We start from the raw sequence: 23,947 nt of genomic DNA, 5'->3' as shown, positions 1-23,947 counted from the left end.
GCCCTGAGAGGTAGATACATTACTAGCATCATTTTCTAGACGAGGAGCTAAAACTCAGAGTGGCGAAGTAACTTAGTAACTTACTAGTTGCATAGCTAGTAAGTAGAAGAGCAGGGATTCAAACCTAGTGTATCAAACTCCAAAACCTGTGCTTTTAACAACTATATTATAGTTTTTTCTAGATGGGTCAGTAGGGCAGGGGAGGTGGGCTATATGGAGAATTAATAATGATCTTTCCTTGGTACAGCCTTCCAGAGTTTACAAAGCCCAATTTTACAAGCAATCTTGCTGCATCCATTTTACAGATGTGGAAACTGAGGCTTAGCGGTAGGAAGTGACTTGCTCAAAGTCATTTGGTCAAACGGGATAAACTGCCCAGAGGTCTGCAGTCTGCAGTTTACAGGGAGTGGGGTTGGCCTCATACCTTGCCCCATGCTTAAGAGCAGTGATGGTATCAGTCTGGCTGAGGAAGATCTCTGAGAGATGGGGGGACCAGTAGGTGTTGTGGCCATAGATCCAATTGCAGAACACAAACCCCGCTATAGCAAAGAGCTCTGCATTCACAAAAAGACTCTCAGCTCCAGCCAAGGCTCTATTTATTTTCCCATAACACTTGATATGGACAAATTCCAGTTCAATCAGAGACATTCAGCTCCTGGTTTTCTGGGTAGGGGTGTGGGGGGAATCTCGCTATGAAAAGAGCCCCTTTCTTCTGTCGGGCCATCCCCAACAAAAAGGCTGCAAGACTGAGCTGAGCTGCCTGCGGATGGGGAGTTGGAATCTGCCTGCCTGGCTTCCTCTCAGAGGAAAGTAGCTGTCCTGGCCGGAGCCCCAGGGGCCCTCACTTTTGGACCTGTCCTGATGCTTTGCTGAGCTCAGAGGCACCTATCCTAGAGAGACAAGGCAAGGCTGTCTTTTACCATTCCCTGGGCGACTCAGGCCTGGAGGAGTGACTAGGCAGGGATCCAGGCGACAGGACAGAAGGGCCCAGGGCAGCCACTGTTGTTCACTGCTGGAAGTGTGCCAGGGAACTGGAAGGTGAGCTACAGTCCCATCCCCCCCTTTGCCCCCCTCAAGGAGGCTGTGCGCTCAATGTGTGCTGGGGGACAAGGAATCCCTGGGGCTTCCTTGAAGCCAGGTGAGCAGCCTTCTGACCTTCTGGATTTATTTCCCCACAGGAATATGCTTTGGGGATGGATGCCAGAGGATCTGGGTAGCCCTCCCTCCTGTGTGCTAAGCCCACTAGAAGTCCCCTGACCCAAACTGTCACATTTAGGTGCTTATCTTGGTGCCTAAAAGCCATGAATATAAAGATGAATGAGGTGGCTTCTCACCTTGAACGTCTTGGAGTGGAGGAGGAGGAACGACTCACAGACAGAAGAACATTAACCACTCTCTGAGATGGAATTGAAGGCTTCAGTAAATAATCTGGGCATCATTGTCAGATGTTGATAACCCCAAGATCCAGTCAGTATTTCTGCCTAGCCTGTTATTTGTCTGCATCAGACTCAAGTAGCTGGGAACAAGAGTGGGGAAAGGAGATGAAAAAACCCAGAGCAGGTCCAAAATAGAAGGATAGAATCAGTTGGTGGGAAAGCCTACCTAGGGAAACATTTCTGGGATGGGGGCCAGGAATGAAACTTCCTGGCAGGGAATTGATGATTGGGAAGCTCTTCAGTTCTGTCCTGGTATAAGGAAAGAGGCAGGGCGGGAGCCTGCCCAAGAGTTCACAGCAACTTTTTCTGACTCCTCAGTATTTCCTGAACCCTCTCAAAGAGGTCATGGGGTTTCTTGAAGCCTTTCTGTTGGGGTGTCAGTTGGGCACATAGATACCTGTAATGGAATCTCCCCTTCAGTTTGGTCAGAGATGTGCTCAGAGAAGTCAGAAAAATAGCCAGCTGTGGGTGTCCCTTTAAGAGATTCCCAAGTCTACCCTTGGTTCATAGCAGCAGTTCCTCAAGTATTTAATGATCCTACTTAAAACTTTGCCAGATCCCACCAACAATCTTGTCTAGCGTTAAGCTACTGTCTCTATCAAACGACTCTTTGGAACTCTGAATGTTTTCAGCTTTTCAGAAGCTCCCTAAAGACTAGGAACCTGGTGACGTGACCCCCATTTGAACAGCTAGGCAGCCATACTGTAGCCAGTTGTCAATGCGTCACCCCCAGGCCCTTCTTATCAGCCTCTACAGAGAAAGCAAGATGGAAAACTAAGCACAGCCACCGTAGGGGAGGCCACATCTGAAGCTCAGCAGGGGTGATCCCATGTTACCAGCCTTCAGTGCCCCCTCAAACTACCCCCATTTTCTTACATGGGGGCACCTGCACCTTTCCATTGAGGCCTCTCCACTCTCCTCCCTTACCTATCATGGAACCACTTTGGCCTGCTTCTCATCCTAGGACTGAGTTGAAATACTTCACCTCTTCCCTAGTTGAAAGTTCCACTCTGAGCCTTGACTCTTGGCCACAAGTGAGGCATGTTAGAAGTTCCTTGGCCTGGTTTATCCTTATTTAGATTCCCTGCGGACCAAGTGAGGCCAGGAATTCTCAGGTGCTAGAAAGATGCCACTGATTTTGACCCTTCGAGTTCAGGATTATATGGCATCAGGGGGTTGATCAGATGGCCTTTAGTGATCTTTCTGGCCTCTGAAAATCAGTCAGTGACTTTGCAGTTTTGGAATAGAGACAATTGGGGTGATTTGAGCTTATGGTATCATAATCTCACTCCATGCAGTCAGACCATTTGAATTCACTAACCGAATAATTGTGCTTTAAACCTCAGGCTTGATAGAGGTACCTAAAGGAAAAAATGTTTTCTGACTTTTCTATTTCCTTGCCCTGCACAGACCCCACCTGGTAAGATTTTCTATTCCTTAGCTCAGAGTGTCTGTAGATGGGTTGCTTGGTATGTCAGCTGCCCTTACTCTTGTATAATAGAAATATCTTTCCAGGCTGGGCACATGGAGGAGACGAACTGGATTCCTCCCTCCTTCTGTTGCCAGGCCTCTGCATTGGCACTTTATCTGCTCAGTGTTTCTGGCTGTGTTGAGTTTATTTGTGAGATTAATGTAACAATAAAGTGAAATCTTCCCCTCTGTGTGCTTGTCTGACAAAGTCTTTGTGTCAGGTCCCCGGGAAGATGGCGGAGCCCAGGCATAGCCCAGCTGCATCTGTGTTTCTCTTAAAGGATCTTCTGAACACAAGGCTTTGTGGTCCTCATTTCCTCCATTGCTACTAGCCCTTTTGCTCCCTCTTACCGGCTGTATGTCCTTGGGCAAATTAGTGAACCTCTGTGAGCTTGGCTTTGTAATCTACAAAACAGAAGTGATAATAGTACTTACTTCACAGTATCAAATGAGATAACCTGTGTAAAGAAGTTGGCTTATGGTAGTCCCTCAAAGATTTAACTGTTTGTGAGAACAATCTTTTATGGTGGATACCCAGTGTGTGAGAGAACATTTACTTCTAGAAATTTTATTTACGAATTTACTTCTTATAAATTTTGATTTATTTAGAAAGGAAATATTTATTTGGTTCAAACAAATAAGAGGTTTGGGAAGGGGGAGGGTTGAATGAACTTTAATATATAGTTAAAGTTAAGGTCTAAATGACGTTGCAAATAACTGCATTTTACAGATGATAGAAACTTACCTTTTAAGTGTTAATATTTTTAGTATTTAAACAGTGTAGTTATTAGTCAACAAGAAACATTCTATACCTATGACAGTGGTTATCACAATCTAGAATTATATTTCTACCACTACTCAGATGATATTACCATTCCACCTCAAAAGGTTTTCTGTCTTACTTTTGTCCATTTATTCTAAATATAATAAATGTAAAAAGACTTAACCAATCTGACTCTTAAACAATGAGCAACAGAATCAAGATTCATAATCACCTTAATACAATGAAACCAACAAAATTGTTTTAACAGAGTTTACAAAATACATCCTGGGGCTTCCCTGGTGGCGCAGTGGTTGAGAGTCTGCCTGCCGATGCAGGGGACACGGGTTCATGCCCCGGTCCGGGAAGATCCCACATGCCGTGGAGCAGCTGGGCCCGTGAGCCATGGCCGCTGGGCCTGTGCGTCCGGAGCCTGTGCTCCGCAACAGGAGAGGCCACAGCAGTGAGAGGCCCGTGTACTGAAAAAAAAAAAAAAAAAAAATCCTGACTTCCATTTTAAAAAAATCTATTGCAAGAGGGAAGGGATATGGGAACAGATGCATATGTATAACTGATTCACTTTGTTACAAAGCAGAAACTAAAAAAAAAAAAAATCTATTGCACTTGCACAGTGGGGGAGAACTTGGATTAACAGAAATTCCTGTGAAGATGATATTGGTGTTTAGTTGATTGCACATTCTCTATGTAGAAGTATCAAGGACTCTGTGTGTAGGAGATGTCATTTGTAAGACAGGGGTGTATATATAATCTGTGGAGCATCCAGAAAAGGGCAATGGTAACCTCATTATGGTCTTCAGAGTTGTCATGTGGAAAGTGTTCTTTCTGGCACCAGAAAGCAAGCATTTCCAATAGGTGGAGGTTGCAGAGAGGCATATCCTGACTCAGTTGGAGGGAAGCATCTACTTTAATCCAGGGACTATAGTAATTTATACAAAGAAGGTAGTAGTGTTCACAATTTTGCAGATGGAAAAGCTAAGGCTCAGAGTAGTATCAAGACACAATTGCTTAGCACAATTAAATGGACTGCCTCTAAATTCTCTTTCACTGGGAGTGAAAGGTGGGATGATCATTTCCTAGCAATATTGGAGAGAGATTTCTGCATTGGGTGGAAGGTTAGATAAGGAGACTTCCAAAGTCATTTCTAATGCCAAAATTCTTTGATTCTAGGACATATTTATTAAATGGCATTGTGAATCAAATGTAGTTTCTTTCTGGGGCTTCCCTGGTGGCATAGTGGTTGAGAGTCCACCTGCCGATGCAGGGGACACGGGTTCGTGCCCAGTCCGGGAAGATCCCACATGCCGCGGAGCGGCTGGGCCCGTGAGCCATGGCCGCTGAGCCTGCGCGTCCGGAGCCTGTGCTCCGCAACAGGAGAGGCCACAACAGTGAGAGGCCTGTGTACTGCAAAAAAAAAAAAATGTAGTTTCTTTTTGACTCATTGCCATCACTACAAACATAGACTCGTTAATTTGGACTGAAATTATGAGCTTTTTATGCAGCTTTGAAGAGTTGCAGGCTACTGTTCTCAAGAAATCAGAAAGCAGAGACGTACTAGTCTGTGTGTTATAGCTTGGACTCCTCTGTTAGCCGCTACTTCTTCCTTCCATTATCAGTGCATCCTAAGCTATGCTACTATCTTATTTTATGCTTACTTGTCTGGTCAGTGACCTACTGGCAGCTGTTTCTCACATGGTGTCAAGCATGTGGGCATTGTCACATCTTTCTCAGAGACCTTTTTTTTTTTTTCTTTTTAAATTTTATTTATTTATTTATGGCTGTGTTGGGTCTTCATTTCCGTGCGAGGGCTTTCTCTAGTTGCGGCAAGTGGGGGCCACTCCTCATCGCGGTGCACGGGCCTCTCACTATCGCGGCCTCTCTTGTTGCGGAGCACAGGCTCCAGACGCACAGGCTCAGTAATTGTGGCTCACGGGGCTAGCTGCTCCACGGCATGTGGGATCCTCCCAGACCAGGGCTCGAACCCGTGTCCCCTGCATCGGCAGGCGGACTCTCAACCACTGCGCCACCAGGGAAGCCCTCAGAGACCTTTTTATTCGAGGGTTGTGGTATGTTTCAGAAGACTGGGGCTGCCAGATGCCTGACCAGAATGGAGAAAAAGCTGGGTCTTTACCTGCTTTTAGGTAGTGACTTGTCCCAAGGTTCTAGCAGCCTGATGACTACAAGCCCTGTTCTTTCTTTCCAGCACCTTTATCACACTCTTTCCTGGACCTATGCCCCTAACCAGCAAATCCCAGCCACCAAAATCAGAGAGGGGAATTCAATCCTGGCATTGTTTTTACTGGAGGCAGAGTAGCCTTCCAATGTGTAATGAATACAGAAAACCTAACTCTTCAGGGAACCCACATACTCCAATGCTGACATACTCAAACCCTTGAACAGGAGAAATAAGCTGGGAAGAGGGGGTGTGGCTGATCTAGTAGATACCTGTGTTTGGCAGTGGAGAGACTTCGAGGACAAAGGGAGTGGAGACATATAATCTTCTGTGCTGTGAGCCTCGATAACGGGAATTTAACTTTGCTTCCATCATTTGGCAAACTAATATGGGATATCTTGGGATTCTGTTGTGAAATGCTGAACTCCTTGGATATACTGGATGCCCTTGTACTTGGGGGGCTGCTATTGTGGTTCTCATCTTACTTATTTTGAAAATGGGTAAGGACATGAGAATTTCATTGTTTCTGGGCTGCCCATATGAAGAGTCAACTACTCTGTTTTGAAGGTTCTACAGAAACTATCCCCCACGTGTCTGAGTTCATAACAGTTTCTCTGTGGTAGATAAGAACCGGTTGGAGAATAGAAAGTACATTGAAGTGAATAGGTTTCATAAAGATCAATTCAGTCACAGGGCTGTATGAAGGGGTCCTGTTCTAAGGTCTGAGGAAGGGTAGCCAGAGAGGAGAATCCAACTGGGTATGCCCCATGGAGAGTAGAATTTCAGATATAAAGGCTCAGTATCAGCAGGTAAGGCCTAGGAGGAAGGCCAGGACTTGAAAAGAGTGACAATTTAAAGGGAAGGGAAAATGGGTGGGAAGCTCAGCATCAGCCTAAGTTGATAATCAAATAAGGGGCACCAATACTGAAGTATACCTAAATTAACAAACCATACTATATAACTCATATTTGATTTATACATCTCATAATAATTTTAATTTGCTCTGTTTCATGGTGGTAAAATACATATCACCAAAGACTCCATTAGTCACTAAAAACAAGATGATTACTCGAAAGACTGTAAAGTAAATTAGACCTGAGATCCTCACCCCCTAGTCATTCATTTGTTAATTTGTTTATCCCCTGGAGAAATTGAACTAGTTGGAGCCACCAGGAACAACTGGCAGCTGAGAGGAGGCATCCTACTGAAGATGGGTTCAGCATTCTGAAGCGTCAGATACCTCTTATGCTGACTTGGATCCCAGAACCCTGAAATGTGGCTGTTCTCTTAGGACAGTGCTTTCACTGCAGCTCTCTCAAGGTGGTTTTTTCTCCCACGGTTCTATCACTGGTCCTAGAGATGGGGTACATGGTCGCCTTGCTTATTATTACATCTTGCAGACATTTCTCCCTCTGCTTTCCCTTAAAACCCCCCAGCTTTGAGCCTCATGCCATCAAATTATATCAATTCTGTCCCTTCATTGTTGCTATCATCTAAAAAACCTACAAGCCCCTGGGTCGTTCCCCCTCAGTTTTCAATAAGTTTAGCTCTTGGCTCATTTCACTCCCCCCAACACTACCCCAGATTTAATTCTTCATGATTTAATTACATAAATGGATGATCCTTTCAACACCCTGACATATTGGTTCCTTGAATAAACAGTCTTCCACTGATTTTATCCTCTACCTTTCCCTGCCATTTACTCCGATGGTCATACCTTAGATCTTGTTATTACCAAAAACTATAACCCTTTCATGATCTCAGGCTCATGTATCTGACTGTCTGACCACCAGCTCTGTCTTCCAGACATCTCCTAGCAACTTGATTGCAACACTCCCATGATTATCACCTTTCATTGTCCCTAACCTGAGTTTCTCTCCTCTCTTCATAAGCAACTTAAATCCCTGGGTCAATGGATATAATGATTCACTTGCATATACTTTTTTTTTTTTTTTTTCTTTTTGCGGTATGCGGGCCTCTCACTGTTATGGCCTCTCCCGCCGCGGAGCACAGGCTCCGGACGCGCAGGCCCAGCGGCCATGGCTCACGGGCCCAGCCGCTCCGCGGCATATGGGATCCTCCCAGACCGGGGCACGAACCCGTATCCCCTGCATCGGCAGGCGGACTCTCAACCACTGCGCCACCAGGGAGGCCCTGCATATACTTTTAACTCAGTTTACCTTCTCTTTTTGTCACACTCACTTTGCAAAACCACAATTCCAGTCAGAGCCAGCTCTTTGCCTACCCCTATGCAGCAATCATGCTGACTGGTCTCATTTTAAACTCATGTCCATAACTCCCAGGCCCTTAACACTGCCCAGCAATCATATTTCCCTAGTCATTCACCTTTTTATTCTAGATCAGGGGTCTGCAACCTTTTTCTGCAAAGGGCCGGATAGTAAGTATTTTAGGCTTTTCAGGTCATACAGTCTCTTTCACAACTACTATACTCTGCCATTGTAACAAGAAAGTAGCCAAAGGCAATATATAAGTATTTCCTTACATATTGCCATACAACTCATAAAATTTGAATTTTATGTAATTTTTATGTGTTGCAATTTAGTATTCATCTTTAGGTTTTTTTCCCCAACCATTTAAAAGTATAAAAATTATCCTTACCTGGCAGACTGTACAAAAACAGGATTTGGCCACGGGCTCTAGTTTGCTGGGCTGTGTTCCTAAGTTATTTCACACCTTCTCTTTTCTTTCAAGTCTCTAATACTGCCTTCTAATACTGCCAGCTGATGGCCTTGCTTTCTACTTCATTCATGAAATAATCAGAACATTCACCACTCCTACCACATCTAACCTCTTACCAGCATCTCTATGCATGAATTCAGCTTTCCCTTCTGTTACTGTGTTACCATAGCACAAAACCAAAATATTGCATAACTTACTGTGTTTATTGTCTCCCTGACTAGAATGCTAGTTTCAGGAGGGCAGAAAGTTTTATCTGTTTTACACAATAGCATGTAGTAAGTGCTCAACAAATGCTTGATTGAACATTGGCTACCAGACCAGCAGGCAGGAGTTTAGAGAATTTTTCTCTAGAGAAACTTACCTCTCCTTCCAAGAGAAAGAAGCTATGCATCTTGGCAGTTGATCTTGAGTACCCTAAGTGGTATTTTTTTCAAACTTCTTTGAGAAAACACCCACAATAAGAAATCCCCACTTTATGGAATTGACCCAGTACATAATATGTACATATGATGTATATGTGTGTATGTGTGTGTATGTGAAACCAAAGTTTCACAAAACAATTTCCTTTTTATGTGTGATGTATTCTGACAGTATTTTCTATTCTGTCTTTTGGGAAAAAAAAGTTTGTAGCAAGTGATTAAATTGATTTCACAAACCACTAATGGGTTTGCAACCAGAAGTTTGAAAAATACCACAGTGTGTTCTACCAATCACAAGCCCTGTCTATGTACACAGAGCTTCCAGTCAGTTTTCTAATGCCTAACTCTTACATGCGAATAGATAGCCAAGGATCTCCAGACATTTAAGGAAAGCTTCTGAGAATTTCCTGGCTGTCCAGTGGTTAGGACTCTGTTTTCACTGCCGTGGCCTGGGTTCAATCCCTGGTCGTGGAACTAAGATCCTGCAAGCTGCATGGCGTAGCCATAAAAAAAGCTTCTAACAGAAAAAAACAAAACAAAACACAGCCACGAAACAAAGACTGAAAAACTCAAAACATTAGAAATATCGTCAGAGAAATCAGATGCTGTATTCCCAGATGGAACAGATTGCTATTTAAAAGGGGGCAGGGCAGTCAAGAAAGTAGTAAATTTAAAACAGGATAACAGAAATGTGAAAATTCAAAAGACTTGGAAGATAGAAGTCTTTCAGAAAAACAAAAAGAGGTAGAAATGGGGAAGAAATGATAAAATTATTCAATTATTCTAGGGCAAAACCTGTGCAGTGGACTTAAAGAATAACTAGTCCACAATGAAGGAGGTGATGAAGCCCTGGAGGGTTGTCTTCAATTTAAAAAAAAAATAATTGATAGGCTACCTGATGTGTTTGAAAGTATTGAGAGTTTGGGATAAATTAATTACAGATACTTGAATGCTAAATACTTAAGAAACATGGAAAAAGAGGCAGTGGCTAACTTCAGTCAAAAAAGGAAATGAGGGCTTCCCTGGTGGCACAGTGGTTGAGAGTCCGCCTGCCGATGCAGGGGATGCGGGTTTGTGCCCTGGTCCGGGAGGATCCCACATGCTGCGGAGCGGCTGGGCCCATGAGCCATGGCTGCTGGGCCTGCGCGTCCGGAGCCTGTGCTCTGCAACAGGAGAGGCTGCAACAGTGAGAAGCCCGCGTACCGCAAAAAAAAAAAAAAAAAAAAAAAGGAAATGAAATCATATTATGCTAATTTATTCAACCGTGAATAAATATGTACACAGTTATAATAATGTAAGGAATAGTGATTTACCTAAGTAAGATGATATAGATATATTGAGGGATGGAGGATGGAGAAATAATACATGTGTTTATGAGAGGACATTGAAGTGTAAGTACATAGCTTATTTCCTATAGCAAGAAGTAAAATAATAGCCCAGACTGAAAAATCAAGAACTAGTAGTATAAGCATGCTATTAAGAAATAGGGAGATAAATCCCAGAAGAGATTTATCTTAAAAGATAAGAAAGAAGTTGTCTCTGGGGAGCAGAAATTCAGAATGTAGAGGGCTGGGGTAGGGTCAACTGTGAAGTACCATTTGATATTTTAAATGCAGTATACTGGGGACTTCCCTGGTGGTTCAGTGGTTAAGACTCCGTGCTTCCACTGCAGGGCACACAGGTTTGATCCCTGGTCGGGGAAGTTCTGTGTGATGCGGCCAAAAAAAAAATACTATATTGGTAAAAATAAAGATGAATACAAGTAGTATAGTTTTTTCAGTTATTTGAAAATCTTAGCAGTCAGAATGGAGGAACTGTTTCCCTTAGGTATTGTAAGATATAAGACACTGGGAAACCAAGAGTACTGATTTAGCACCCTTCTGAAAGAAACTTTAAAAATTCTCCCTGCTTTGCTACTAAACCTTGTGTTTCTTTGTTATTTTACAGACTCCAGTAACTTGTCAGCTATTGCTGATACCAGCATCTCTAGGAACAGAAAGATGTAATTCTGGCCTCATGCATTGTTGTTACCATGGTGGGAGCCAGCAAGTATACTTATGTGGTTTTACAAGTAGCAGGGGGCAGAAAATCTTACTAAAGGGGGCTTAAGTAGTAGGGAGCACCCTAGCAATACACATGGTAAAGGAGAGGGCTCACATGAGACATTCCCAGGGTGTGCTCAGAAGAACTTCTGTGTGTCCTGCTGTAACCACTGGAGACATGATCCAAGGAAACCATCATATTGATGCTGTGCATGACTCCATTTGTTCTCCTGGACTGCTGTGGCCTGGGAAAGTGCTGAGTAGATCAGAAAGGATGAGGTGGAGAAAGAAGACTGGGGCATCCAGAGAACCATTTGAGCACTGGAGGGAAAAGGGGTGAGGGGACTGCAGGCAGAGCTAGCAAAACCTCGGTCCCAGATACAAAAATTGTCACTTCTGCTTCCTAACCTTCTGACTTGCACACTTAAATTTAGAGAAGAGTCTTCTTACTCTCCTGACCATCCCCCACCAGGGAATTTTTTAGGCCTTACAAAGAAGTGAGAGGGCGCATACCTGGTAGGAAGGTGCACCTGGACTTGTCACTCCTTAAGTGGAATAGAGTAAGGAAACGCAGTCACAGGGAAGCAGGGAAAAGAGTGGGTACTCACTAAGGCCAGTCTTGTCTGTAAACAGAACAACTCTGATGTGACCTGAAGGTCTAGGAAGACCCTAGGACAGAAAATCTCCCCTCTCCTGCCTACTATGGTGCCCAGATCCCATCTGTACTTCTTTGGGCATCTCAGCATTGCCCTCTCATGGTCAGAAAGGAATAAAGTAGGGATTCAAGTAGGTACCTGATTCTTGGAGACTGACCAGAGGAGCCTCTCCCATTCCTTTTCCCTTTTCCAGGTCCCCACAAACATTTATTGGTTTTTACTCTGTCCCAGTCTCCAGGTACAAAGGTAATGAACAAGGCCCCTGCCCTCAAAGAGTTTGCAAAATTTTGATGGAGGTTGGGAGTATAGAGGCAGATAGGAAAACATAATTTTATCCTAACGGGTTAAGTTAGGAAACAGATCTGCACAAATACAGATGGAAGTTCACCTGAGTCAGGGAAGGCTTTCTAGTTGAAGAGACCCCTGACCTAAGGGGAAAGTAAGAGTTATCTAGGCATGAGCAGGGCAGAACAAGAACTGACTCCTCCACTTCCATTGTGTCACCTGGAATTACATTCCTTGTTTAGTGACATATATCCCCCCAACCTCAAACCTTTGGCTCTAGCTGTGCCAGTTCAACTCTGTCACCCCTCTCCTTACCCAGGCCTGAGTCTTCATTCAGACTCTAGCCAGGCAACCAACCATCTTATTACAGTCACTCTACTCATGGCAGCCACACCCTATATTCTAGAACAGCTATGTCTAATATAAATATTAAATTTTCTAGTAGCTACCTTTAAGAAGTAAAAAGAAGTGAAATTATTTTAATAACATATTTTATATAACCTAATGCACCCAAAATATTTCAACCTTAATATAAAAACATTATTGAGATATTTTATGTTTTTCATATTGTCTTTGAAATTCAGTATATATATATATATATATATATATTTTTTTTTTTTTTTTTTTTTTTTAAATTTTTGTCTGCACTGGGTCTTCGTTGCTGCGCGCAGGCTTTTTTCTAGCTGCAGCGAGCAGGGGCTACTCTTCAGTGTGCGGGCTTCTCATCGCGGTAGCTTCTCTTGTTGCGGAGCACGGCCTCTAGGTGCACGGGCTTCAGAAGTCGTAGCACACGGGCTCAGTTGTGGCTCGCGGGCTCTAGAGCACAGGCTCAGTAGTTGTGGCGCACGGGCTTAGTTGCTCTGCGGCACGTGGGATCCTCCCGGACCAGGGCTCGAACCCGTGTCCCCTGAATTGGCAGGCGGATTCTTAACCACTGCGCCACCAGGGAAGCCCAAGATTCAGTATATTTTACACTTACAGCATATCTCAATTCAGTCACACTTAAAGTGCTCAATTGCCACATGTGGTTAGTGACTACAATGTCTGACAGTGTAACTCTAAAATTCTGCCCAGACTGAGTGTACTTGGTGAGGCACTATTATATATTTCCTCTAGGTCTCTGTACCCCGAGCCAAGGCCCTGAGAACAATTTTGAAGAAGAACGGGAAGGCCTGTGAGGTTTCAGCCAAAGAGTAATCACTCCCTTCAGATGCTAGACCTAGACAACTAACCCAAAACTGATCTCAAACTTGCTGATAAGACAGCTTTTAGCAATCACAAATCCACAAGTGCATCACAGTCAGACACATCTGACCCCTGGTGTCTCCAGATTGTCCTCTGGCCAGCAGAACACCCGCTAAGAAAAACTGATAATTAACTAATGTAACAGCATCTTCAGAAGGCAGCCTGGAGGGGCCTTGGTGAAAAGACATCTAGTCCTGCCATTCTGGTTCTGGTTGGGACTGGGAACCACTTGCCATTTGGGACTGAAAGGGGCTAAAAATATTTGGCGTAGCATCAGACACCTTGTGTTAGAGTCCAGCGTCAACAAGAATCACATGGGAGAAAAATATTGAGAAAATTCTATCCGTTAATTAAAACATTTCCACAAATTAGGAAAAGACCACCTTTTAAGTTTCGCTTAGAGAAAGGAAACACGGGGTATTCCATGAAAGCAGAATTTGAAATCCAGAGGTAAGAGTTCAGTCACCTCATACTGAGACCAGAAAAGGGAAGTGTTTGGACCAAGGTCATTCAAAAAATCCGTAGAGGTTGTGATGAGCCCCTGCATCCTTTCCACTACAACCCCACTGTCTCTACTAACTGAAAAATATTTTAATTGGAGACACTGTGCCATCTCCAAGGTTCTCCTAAATTACCCTTCAGGATGACCCGCTCTGGGAAGGATGGGTCAGCGCTCCCCGGCTTCTGACTTAGGGGACCAGCCACCCTGAATAGGATTGTAGCGCCGCGATCCCCCACCTTCTGGATTCCTGGACGGAGGAGGCTACTAGGGCGGTTCTCTCGCCAACTCCACACCTTCCGGAGCCTGGCCTGGCCCGGCCCAGCCCAGCCCCTCCGCTGTTTCCCAGTTCCTGGCGGCAGGCTGGGCTTAGGCGGTCAGACCGCCAGTGGGAGGCAAGCGGGGAGCCCCAAACGGAGGCCACACCCAAGAAGGCAGCTCACAGACTGTTAGCAACTTCGCGGGGAGTGGGGTCCGGGAGGCGAGTGGGCCGCAGGTCAGTACCCAAAGTGCCAGAGAGGACCTCTCGACTCTCTGACTGGGGGTGGGCATCCCGGGAAGCGATGGCTCGGCCAGTCCCATACCTGTCCTCACGCCTCGCACCCGCCCCGCCGGCGCCGGCCGGGACGGGCCGCCTCTCAGCAATTCCGGGGGCTTATTAGGCTCACTCTGGGTCCGGCAACGAACTGCTCCGGCCTCGCAGGGGTCGCTCGGGCCAAGCCCCCCACGCCCCCCCACGCCCCGCTGACAGCCCGGGCTTGCTGGGGGCGGGGGGGCGTCTCCCTGGGCGGGAGGACCTGCTAGTGCACTGGCGGCCCACAGCGCCGCAGCCTCGGTGCCGGGGAAAGATGGCCTATCACCTCGAAGCTCCGCCGGACCCACGCTGCGCCCCCGAGAGGCCGCCTTTGCTTCTGGGGCACCGCGCAGCCTCCCGACCTTCGCACCGGGAACCGTTTCCGGGGCGAATGCTTTTCGTAGCTGACCCGGCGCGGCCCGTGACGCGAGAGCCCAGACGGAAGTGCGGGCGGAGGAGCCGGAGCCCGAGCCGGAGCCCGACCGAGAGCAGGTCTCGGGGGCTCCGGCTGTGGGGACTGCTGGGCCTGGCAGCGATGGCGACCCTGTGGGCCGGCTTCCTTCGTCTCGGCTCCATGCTCAGCCTGTCCTGCCTGGCGCTCTCGGTGCTGCTGCTAGTGCAGCTGTCGGACGCCGCCAAGGTGAGTCCCGCCCCGCGCTCGCCCCAGACCGGAGCTCCTCCCCTGCCTCCGGCCTTGTCCACCTGCGTCCCGCCCAAGTCCTCTCCCAGCCCTGACAGGCCGACCCCTAGCTTCACAGCCCTGGCCGACTACCACCCGGAACCCTCCTGACAGTCAGAGAGCAGTCCAGCCCTCCTGCTCCAGCTGTCTGACGGTCCCCGTCCGCACCCCTCCCACCCACGGAGCTGACACCCCGCCCCAGCCCCACCCGGCCCTGACGGCGCCCAGAGTCGGGACAGCATCTCCGCCTCCTTGAATTTCCCTTCTCAGCCCCGACAGTACCCCCCGCCCCCAAACTTGACAGCCTTTCCAACTCTAAGAGCCTTTAACTAACTTTATACGCTTGAGCTCTGACAGTCCACCGCCGCCCTCCACCGGCTTCACAGACCACTGCCCCAATTCCCCAGGCCAAAATGATAGGAAGCCCGCATCTCACAGCTGTCTTCCCTCTTAGGAACTAACTCCTCTCAACTCACCCCTGAACAGATTCCCTTCCCACTGTGGGAACTTGCTTCTCCTGGCAGCCTTCCTTCTCAATACGACCTACAGGAGTCTCTCTCACCGGCCTCATATCCTCACCTGACTCCCTCCAGGACCTCCTGGCCCCTTTCTTGCCTTCTCTCTTCTTGATAATTTAGTGGGTAAGGGAGGATCCAAACTACAGGAGAGGTGAGGTCGTGGCCTTCTCCCCTGCTCCATTTCTTGGCCCTTCTGGTCCCCCTCATGCTGCTATCTAGTCCCCTTCGTGCCCATACCCTCCAGACCTGTCCTTGATGAGCGAGCTCATTACTAGGGAAAACAGATGGCCTGCACATTAATGTGATGGGAAAACAGAATGACACTTTTCTTTTTTAAATTGGAGCTTTACTCTATAATACCTTTAAATATAGGGGCTGGGAAAGATGGGTGACAAGTATACAGATCAGGGGGGTTTTAGTCAGGGGTTCTTTTTTTTATTGAAGCATGTAGTTAATTTTCAATGCTATGTTAGTTTCAAGTGTACAGCAAAGTAATTCAGATTCTTTTCCATTATAGGTTATTACAAGATATTGAGTATAGTTCCCTGTGCTATACAGTAGATCCTTGTTGTTTAGGTCAAGGGTTCTTTTTGAAATCTTCCCTACTTCCCTCCAGAAACAGGGACAGCAGCAAGTCTCCTGACTTTCAAAACACTGCTGGCACCCTCTGCATATCTTCTGTCATCACTCTAAGTGGTATATTGTAACCATGTACTTGTCAGTCTCCTTTACTTGGGCATGTCCTAATTATGGGCAGGAACCATGTCTCACGCTTATCTGAATCCACCTCATTGCACACAAGTTCTGGCACAGGACAAATGCTCACTAAGTAGTTGCTCAATGAGTAAATGAATTACCAACTCTGCCAGATATACCACCATATATAGGAGCTTTGGACCCGGTCCTCTGGAGACTAATGAGCCGCGCTGCCTTCTCAGATTAGATTCCCCTTTGCTGGGGAAGCATCTCCTACTCCCTCTATTCATAAATTTAGCCACCCCTTCCTCCACTTCTTGAAACTTGCTTTATCAGTAGTTGTCCTCTCTGTCTCTCAGGGATTAGAAGCAAAGTTTCCTGGGAAGGGTAGACCAAACTGATCTCAGCTACACGACAGTACTTCCCTTATGTATTGGGTTGGCCAAAAAGTTCGTTCGGTTTAAAGGAAAAATAAAAGACACATTTTTCATTTCCACAGAGAACTTTATTGAACGTGTTCACAAACCGAACGAACTTTTTGGCCAACCCAGTACTTCCTTTCTAATTGTAGCTGAGTGCCTCCAAAACTTCATCCCTTCTATAGGACTCTGGCCCAACCCATTTTATCCATATCAATACCTTTCTACCAAAGGGTGGAAGGATGGTGAGGAGAAGAATTGTGATTTGTTTTGTGAGTAATTTTTAGTTTGATATTTCCCCATCCTTCTGTAATCAGCATTCTTATCTGCAGGCACAGCTGTCTGTCTACTGTCTTTCTACTGGCAGGTAGATGGTGATAACATTAGCACAATTTGATTGTCATGTGACACAAAAATGTGATTAACAAGTCACGGATAGTAGATGTTATTTCAAAATAATTTTATGTAGTATATAATCATTCATTAGCATTACCAATGGCTTTAAAAAACGTGTATATCTCAAAGTTATTTAAAATTTTAAATGAATGGTTTTAGAATACTTGGCAGGGGATGCTTAGCAAAATGTGTAAGTTGCAGTTTTTAAAAATATTGATGATAAACTGTCAACAAGTTTCTATTTTGGTTATAGAATTCTGAGGATGTCTGATGTAAATGTATCTGTCCTCCCTATAAAGATAATTCTGGGCGTATTTATAATAAGAACATATCCCAAAAAGACTGGTAAGTATTCTGGATTACTGAATTACCTGTCAAATTTCTTTCTTTGGTTGTCACTGTTAGCCCTGGATATTCTTCCAATGTATTGTTTTCTCTTTAAGCAAAAGTGTTGAATTCCATTTCTATTTGAAAAAGTGAGAGTAAGGCCCTGAGTGCATGATGTAGGCCCAAAGGAATGTAGCCAAAATCCCCAGGCAGGGAGGCTTTTACATTGGGATGGGGCTGAGTTTGTGGCACCCAGACTACCCATAGCTACCCTTCTGTGTCCCCTTAAATTTTGGTCCTCCCTCTTGCTTCTCAGTGGAGGGTAAGCAAGCCTCATTTATTTGGGTCAGAGTTTTTACAATTTGTAGGTTTGGATGATATATTGTCAGATATAGGAGACTATGTTTAAAAGTGTCAAAAGGCTCAGGAAGGAATGGGAATGAGCCATGAATATCAGAGTGTACCAATTGGTGTGCTATTAATAGGTTATAGGTGTGCCAAGTCATTGATCCCTTCAGCCCTTGGCATATAATCAGGCAGGCCTGTGATGACTGGGATCCTGACTAGCTAGCCACCAGCAGCCTTCTCTATTTATCCCAGTGGACCTTACAAATAATAGCTTTTTCTACATGTGCCATAAAATGATTGGGAAGCAGTTGTTTTGTAGCAGGATAGGTGGGCTCCTTACCCTGGACTGGGACATTTTATGGTTTGCAATGGAAGATTGCCAGGATAGGCCTAGAAGAAAAATAGCTCCAAATGTTCCGTACTTTCACATGTGCCCGATTTCACAGCTAAATAGCCCCGAACGTTTGAAAGCAGAATTAAATTCATTCTGTTACAATATTCCAAGCTGACTTTGAATAAGAAAAGGCAGCCTTTGAGCATGTTTAGCTTTTCTGATGTCATTGTCTGTTCTTCCCATGATGTGCATTTAGGTTCAATCTGACATTTGGTAAGTGTATTCTTGAGAACTTCTTGTGAGCTTTTGTGTTCTACTTTAAATTGTCTCATACTACAAAGTGATTTAGCTATTTTTCTAGGTTTTATATCAGCAAGTTACTTTATATGAAAAGAAAACTCAAATAAGTTATTCCTATAAATTTTCCAAATATTGAGCACTTACAATCAGTTTATTCTATTATCAGTAATAGAATGTGATGCCTGTTACTTGAGTGGCAAATGAACTCACTATTCAAGTGTTTAGCACTAATCTTTTCACTGACTTTTTGTTTTTCCAGGTTCACAGAGAACCGTATATCATTTATCCCTGGTTATTGGTGAAAATAGGGAGCTTTGAAAATAAACAGTTGAAAACAAGGCTTGCTTTGGAATTTTTCTTCCCTCTCTCCCTTGCTTCCTTTCTGCAGCTTAGTCTTTTACTAGGGATAGGTTCACAGATGTCACTGAAAGTTTTTTAACTGGCTTTAGAAGGGTAGGCAACTTATGACTAATCAAGGTGTTATGGCTTTCTGAGGCTTCCAATATCTTATCTGACCCTATATATATTTTTATATATAGGGTCAGATAAGATATTGGAAGCCTGGCCTCTCCATTTTGTCCAGTTGTTAGCTTTAATTCTTCATTGACCTATACTGTCTAACTTAAGAAAAATTTGAGTTCTCTGGTTTGTGTTTGAGGTGTGATTTGAAGCTGATAATGTCCTCCTTTTGGCACTAGGGGGAGGTGTCTCCTAGTTCCTGAAGTGGTTGTGTTCTGTATCTGGGTTCTGTGTCCACAGTGAGTGGCCAGTCAGAACCAACCTTCCTGCTTCCTCTCCCATCCTGCACAGCACTCAAAATCTTGTTATTAAACTGTATTTGTACTTCCAAAGAAACACTCAATACTCAACACTTAGATTCCCAAGTAATTCTTAAGTATTGTTGCTAAGGCTTCTGAAGCTGAAATAGAAAACTAAGTAGGAGATAAGTCTCATTTTCCTGAGGTTCAGAGAGATACAGGGGGGCTGTCCTAGGAGGCAGGAGCCCTGGATTCTGGTCCCTTTAGCTATTACTTTATTCTGTGACCTGTACAGGTGACCCCTCCGAGAGTGCTGGGCTGGATGACCTCTATGATTCTGAGCTAGATACCCCTGCAGTGGGATTTAGCTTCCTCTGCCTATTTTATGCCTGCATCCAGCTGGATACGTTCCTGGTCTTCTGTACATTTGGAACAAATATCACACACTTGTATGGTGTGAATTGTGGGACCTTACTCTTATTTGAAATTCTGCCAGTTGGGACTTATTTTTTCATTACTACCTTTGTTAAAATTAAATTACCTGTTAAGGAAAACTGACTGAACTTTTATCATTTATGCCATTTTGGGTTTTCTTTCTTATGCCACAGCTCAGAGGGAACAGAACACAAAAAAGTACGTTCTGATAGGGCAAAGGGAAGGAATCAGCTTGGAGCATTGGATGCCCTCAAGAAGGTGGGTGGAGTGAGACAGGATGCTGTGGTAGAGTTCTTGAGGCAGCCAGACATGCCTAAGGGAGAGAGCACAAGAGGGAGGGAAACTGCCCAGCAGCCAGCAGGAGGACAGCAAAGCTTTGCCTGCCTTTGCTGAAGGTGATCAGGGTAGTGGGCTCTTAATAGCCAGGGAGAGTAAGAATTTAATTATTTCCTAGAATTGACAGATTTCTGGGAAAAAGATTTTTTGGATAGGCTTGCTTTTTCATAAGCCATAAATAAGTGACCTGGAAAATGGGGAGAAAATAAACCTCCAACCACAAAAACATTCAGCCTTTTATTATTTTTAGGTACTGTTGCCAGGTAGTGTTTTCATTTAAAAATATTTTTGTTGTCCTAATCCTACTTCTACATGCTTTTTAAATAGACTTTTGCTCATTAAGAAAAGTAACTGTTTCTTACTCTGGTGTTCAGCTTTCAGAGCTTCATAATTTACCAACTGTTAGGTGTGATTAGCCATTCATATACCACACTGTGGCAGTTTAGATGATATTAGATAATTCATGAAAGAGGTAATCTCATATTTGAATAATGCTCCAGGTCACTTTAAATCATTTAAAGCAGTTTTACTTGCTAAATGAACAAGTCTAAATATGACTTGATCTGCTAAGTAGTTTTCAGTCCCATTTGGGATTTTTCAGGTGCATTTTTAACTATAAATATCACTTTTGAAAATAGCTGCTACATATGTGCCTTTATGGTTTCTTAGACTGTTAAAGCTTACCAAATTGCTAATGTTGAGAGAGGAAATGATTTCCTTTCCCTTACTGATTATTCGTTCTTTATATTCATTCTTTCATTGGGAAAGTTCAATGATTATTCCAGATTTCAGGAAAGGTTTGATCAGTGCAAGTAGAAAATCCAGCTAGGTTTAGGCAGTATTTTATCTTTGTTTTTTCAGCGATTGCCTTCATGTTGTGGACCCCATGCCTGTGCGGGGGCCTGATGTAGAAGCATACTGTCTACGCTGTGAATGCAAATATGAGGAGAGGAGTTCTGTTACGATCAAGGTGAAAAAACAATAATCCATCTTTTCTGCTTCTGGAACAGTTTTTGATGGTATCTAGACAAGAAAGAAAGTTTTGGACATTTGAATTCTATTTAGTTACCTAAACTATTGCTCTTCCATCCTGTTCCCCAGCACCCTCTTACCCCCGCCTTTCTCATCCCCAGCCCGCACCCTAAAAGCAGCAAGGGGCCTGCTCTCCACCTGCCTCGTTGAGATGCCTTGTGCATTAATTAGGATACCTTAGATAGATGTGATATGTGAAATGGCACAAAAAAAGCCCTGAGTATAATTAGCATTTCCCAGAAACACATTCCAGCTTCACTGCGGGCAACGTATGCCAAAGATTAGTGAGAAAGCAGGATGATTAGACCTTCTTCTTCCTGCCCCCTCAACCCTTAGAAAAAGTTATATATAGAGTGACTACTCTATCCTAGAAAACATCACTTCTGGATTTTAAGATTTCCTTTGTTTATCTTTTATAGGAAGTGGAATGTAGATCAGTCTCATCACAATATGGACCTCTAATGAGTTCAATTACTTTATTATGGTGGCTAATAGTTCTTCTCCCCAATTTTTTTATATGGAGGTCCCCATTCTTGTTGCAAAAAAAAAAAAGCCTCAGGGGAATCTGGGGTGGTCAGCTATGCCAGTTACAAAGATTCCTGTTGTGATTGACCCTGTGGAGAGCTCCTGCTCCAGCAGGGTACTGTCCCATAGAGAAACCATCACTGTACTTTTCTATTTTTTAACAAAATTTTAATGTATAATTTCCATACCCCAAATGTCACTCACTGTAAGTGTACAATTTGTTTTTTTGTTTTTTTGTTGTTTTTTTGCAGTACGCGGGCCTCTTACTGTTGTGGCCTCTCCCGTTGCGGAGCACAGGCTCCGGACGCGCAGGCTCAGCGGCCATGGCTCACGGGCTCAGCCGCTCCGCGGCATGTGGGATCTTCCTGGACCGGGGCACGAACCTGTGTACCCTACCTTGGCAGGCGGACTCTCAACCACTGCGCCACCAGAGAAGCCCATATAAGTGTACAATTTATAAATTTTAGCAAATTTAAAACCAATTTTTAGGGCCTCCCTGGTGGCGCAGTGGTTGAGAGTCCGCCTGCCGATGCAGGGGATACGGGTTCGTGCCCCGGTCTGGGAGGATCCCATATGCCGCGGAGCGGCTGGGCCCGTGAGCCATGGCCGCTGGGCCTGCGCATCCGGAGCCTGTGCTCCGCAACGGGAGAGTCCACAACAGTGAGAGGCCCGCATACCGCAAAAAGAAAAAAAAAAAAAAAAAAAAAAAAAAAAAAAAAAATTTAAAACCAATTTTTAAAATCCAGTTTTAGAGACTTCCCTGGTGGTCCAGTGGTTAAGACTCCGCACTTCCAATGCAGGGGGCACGGGTTCAATCCCTGGATGGGGAACTAAGATCCCACATGCCCGCAGCCAAAAAGTAAAAATAAATAAGTACTTTGGGTATTGACCCTGATAACTTTCTAAAAAAAAATTTAAAAAATAAAATCCAGTCTTAGAACATTCCCATCACCCCAAAAAGATCCCTCATAACCATTTATAGTTAATCCCATTCCTACCCCCAGCCCTAGACAATCACTATTCTGCTTTGTGTGTCTACAGATCTGGACATTTCATATAAATGGAATCATAAAATATGTGGTCTTCTGTGACTGGTTTCTTTCACACAGCATAATGTTTTGAGGTCTCTTCATGTTGTAGCATGTATCAGTACTTAATTCCTTCTTATTACTGAATAGCATTCTATTACATGAACATACCACATTTTGTTTATCCATTCATCAGTTGATGGACATTTATTTCCAGATTTTTACTCTTATGAATAATGCTGTCATCAATATCTGCGTACATGTCTTTGTGTGGGTGTATGTTTTCCTTTCTCTCTGGTAGATTCCTAAGAGAGGTAAGTTTATATTTAATTTTTTAAGAGACTTCCAGGTTGTATTCTAAAGTAGTTGTACCATTTTACATTCTCACCAGTGACATATGAGGGTTCAGTTTCTGTACATCCTCGCTAACGTTTGGTATTGACTGTCTTTAACTGTAGCCATTCTAGTGGGAGGTGTCACACTGTACTGCTTGACACCGCACGAATTAAGATCTCAAGAAAATCATGTGCCTAAAATGTATTTTTGTATATCTAAATTGATCTAAAGCAGTATGCTGTTGAAATTCATGTGAATTACATTTTCTGTTAGGGATCCTAACAGAAAGTGGTCTTGACTGCAGTGCTGTTCAATCTAGGACACTGTATTCAGGTGAAAACAGAGAACTGCTGTGCTAGCAGTGGTTCAAATGATTAGCAGTAGGTGAAGATGGAATTGGAAGACTCGTGAAAAGATCCCAAAGGCAAAATGCTTTCTTTCCTTTTTTTCTATAAATAATACTTTGGTGAAGAGTTGAGTTTATTTCTTATGTTGGAATCTGATTTGTATGGAAATCCTATATGCTTGACAGATAGATCAGTCTTCACTAGGGCTTTAACATTATTATACAAAATTCAGATTTCTTGGCTTGAACAGAGATATAACTTATTTTCAATTTCCTTTAGGTTACCATTATAATTTATCTCTCCATTTTGGGCCTTCTGCTTCTGTACATGGTATATCTTACTCTGGTTGAGCCCATACTGAAGAGACACCTGTTTGGACATTCACAATTGATACAGAGTGATGAAGATGTTGGGGTAAGTTCTTAGCATGCCCTAGCTGTTCAAGGCCAGTCTCTGTCGTCATCTGATATAAAGTGCATGTAAAGAGTAGTTACATAATAGATGTCCCTATCTGGAGCAGATCCTCCACCAGAGAACCTAAAGACAGTTCTAATATTAGTGTATGTCTATTTATGAGGAAATTGCTCTGTAAAGCCATAAATATGGTGGTTAGACCGATGATCCTTGGTGAGTGTGCTGTACAAGGCTTTGCCTTTCACTACCAAGGGCACAATTTTCATTGCCTTTCCCTGTTTACATTGAGAAAAGCATCAGAGATAGTCTTCTTCCTAGGCTCCTGCCTGAACACCTTTCCTGTCAGCATCACCAAATATTTTAAAAGGCAAAGAGGCTTTAGTGAAGGGAAGCATGAAAACCATAATGTTCTTTACTTAATGAAGTACAGCTTGATAACCTG

The 23,947-nt window shown here is 44.1% G+C and overlaps 1 protein-coding gene and 1 long non-coding RNA gene across 2 annotated transcripts in view; one reads left to right on the top strand and one right to left on the bottom strand.

Moving 5' to 3' along the window:
• Positions 1 to 3,795: 3,795 nt before the first annotated feature.
• On the bottom strand, positions 3,796 to 11,259 carry LOC309807582. Its single transcript, XR_014294600.1, has 2 exons — positions 11,134 to 11,259; positions 3,796 to 4,145 (listed from the first exon to the last, which is right to left on the bottom strand). It is a non-coding gene; the product is annotated as an uncharacterized lncRNA (long non-coding RNA).
• Positions 11,260 to 13,785: 2,526 nt separating this feature from the next.
• The window catches only part of LOC309808690 (transmembrane protein 9B-like), a 14,542-nt gene continuing 4,380 nt past the window's right edge, over positions 13,786 to 23,947 (top strand). The window contains 5 exon segments of the mRNA XM_082629264.1: positions 13,786 to 14,917; positions 17,239 to 17,253; positions 17,257 to 17,330; positions 20,685 to 20,793; positions 23,371 to 23,505. Coding sequence (XP_082485390.1) covers positions 14,552 to 14,917; positions 17,239 to 17,253; positions 17,257 to 17,330; positions 20,685 to 20,793; positions 23,371 to 23,505 — 699 coding nt within the window. The 5' untranslated portion in view covers positions 13,786 to 14,551.

Source organism: Mesoplodon mirus, assembly GCF_964341445.2.
Source record: "Mesoplodon mirus genome assembly, chromosome: 7".
Classification (NCBI taxonomy): domain Eukaryota; kingdom Metazoa; phylum Chordata; class Mammalia; order Artiodactyla; family Ziphiidae; genus Mesoplodon; species Mesoplodon mirus.
Note: the sequence above shows the minus strand (reverse complement) of the source record. Positions and strands in the feature narration are given on the sequence as shown.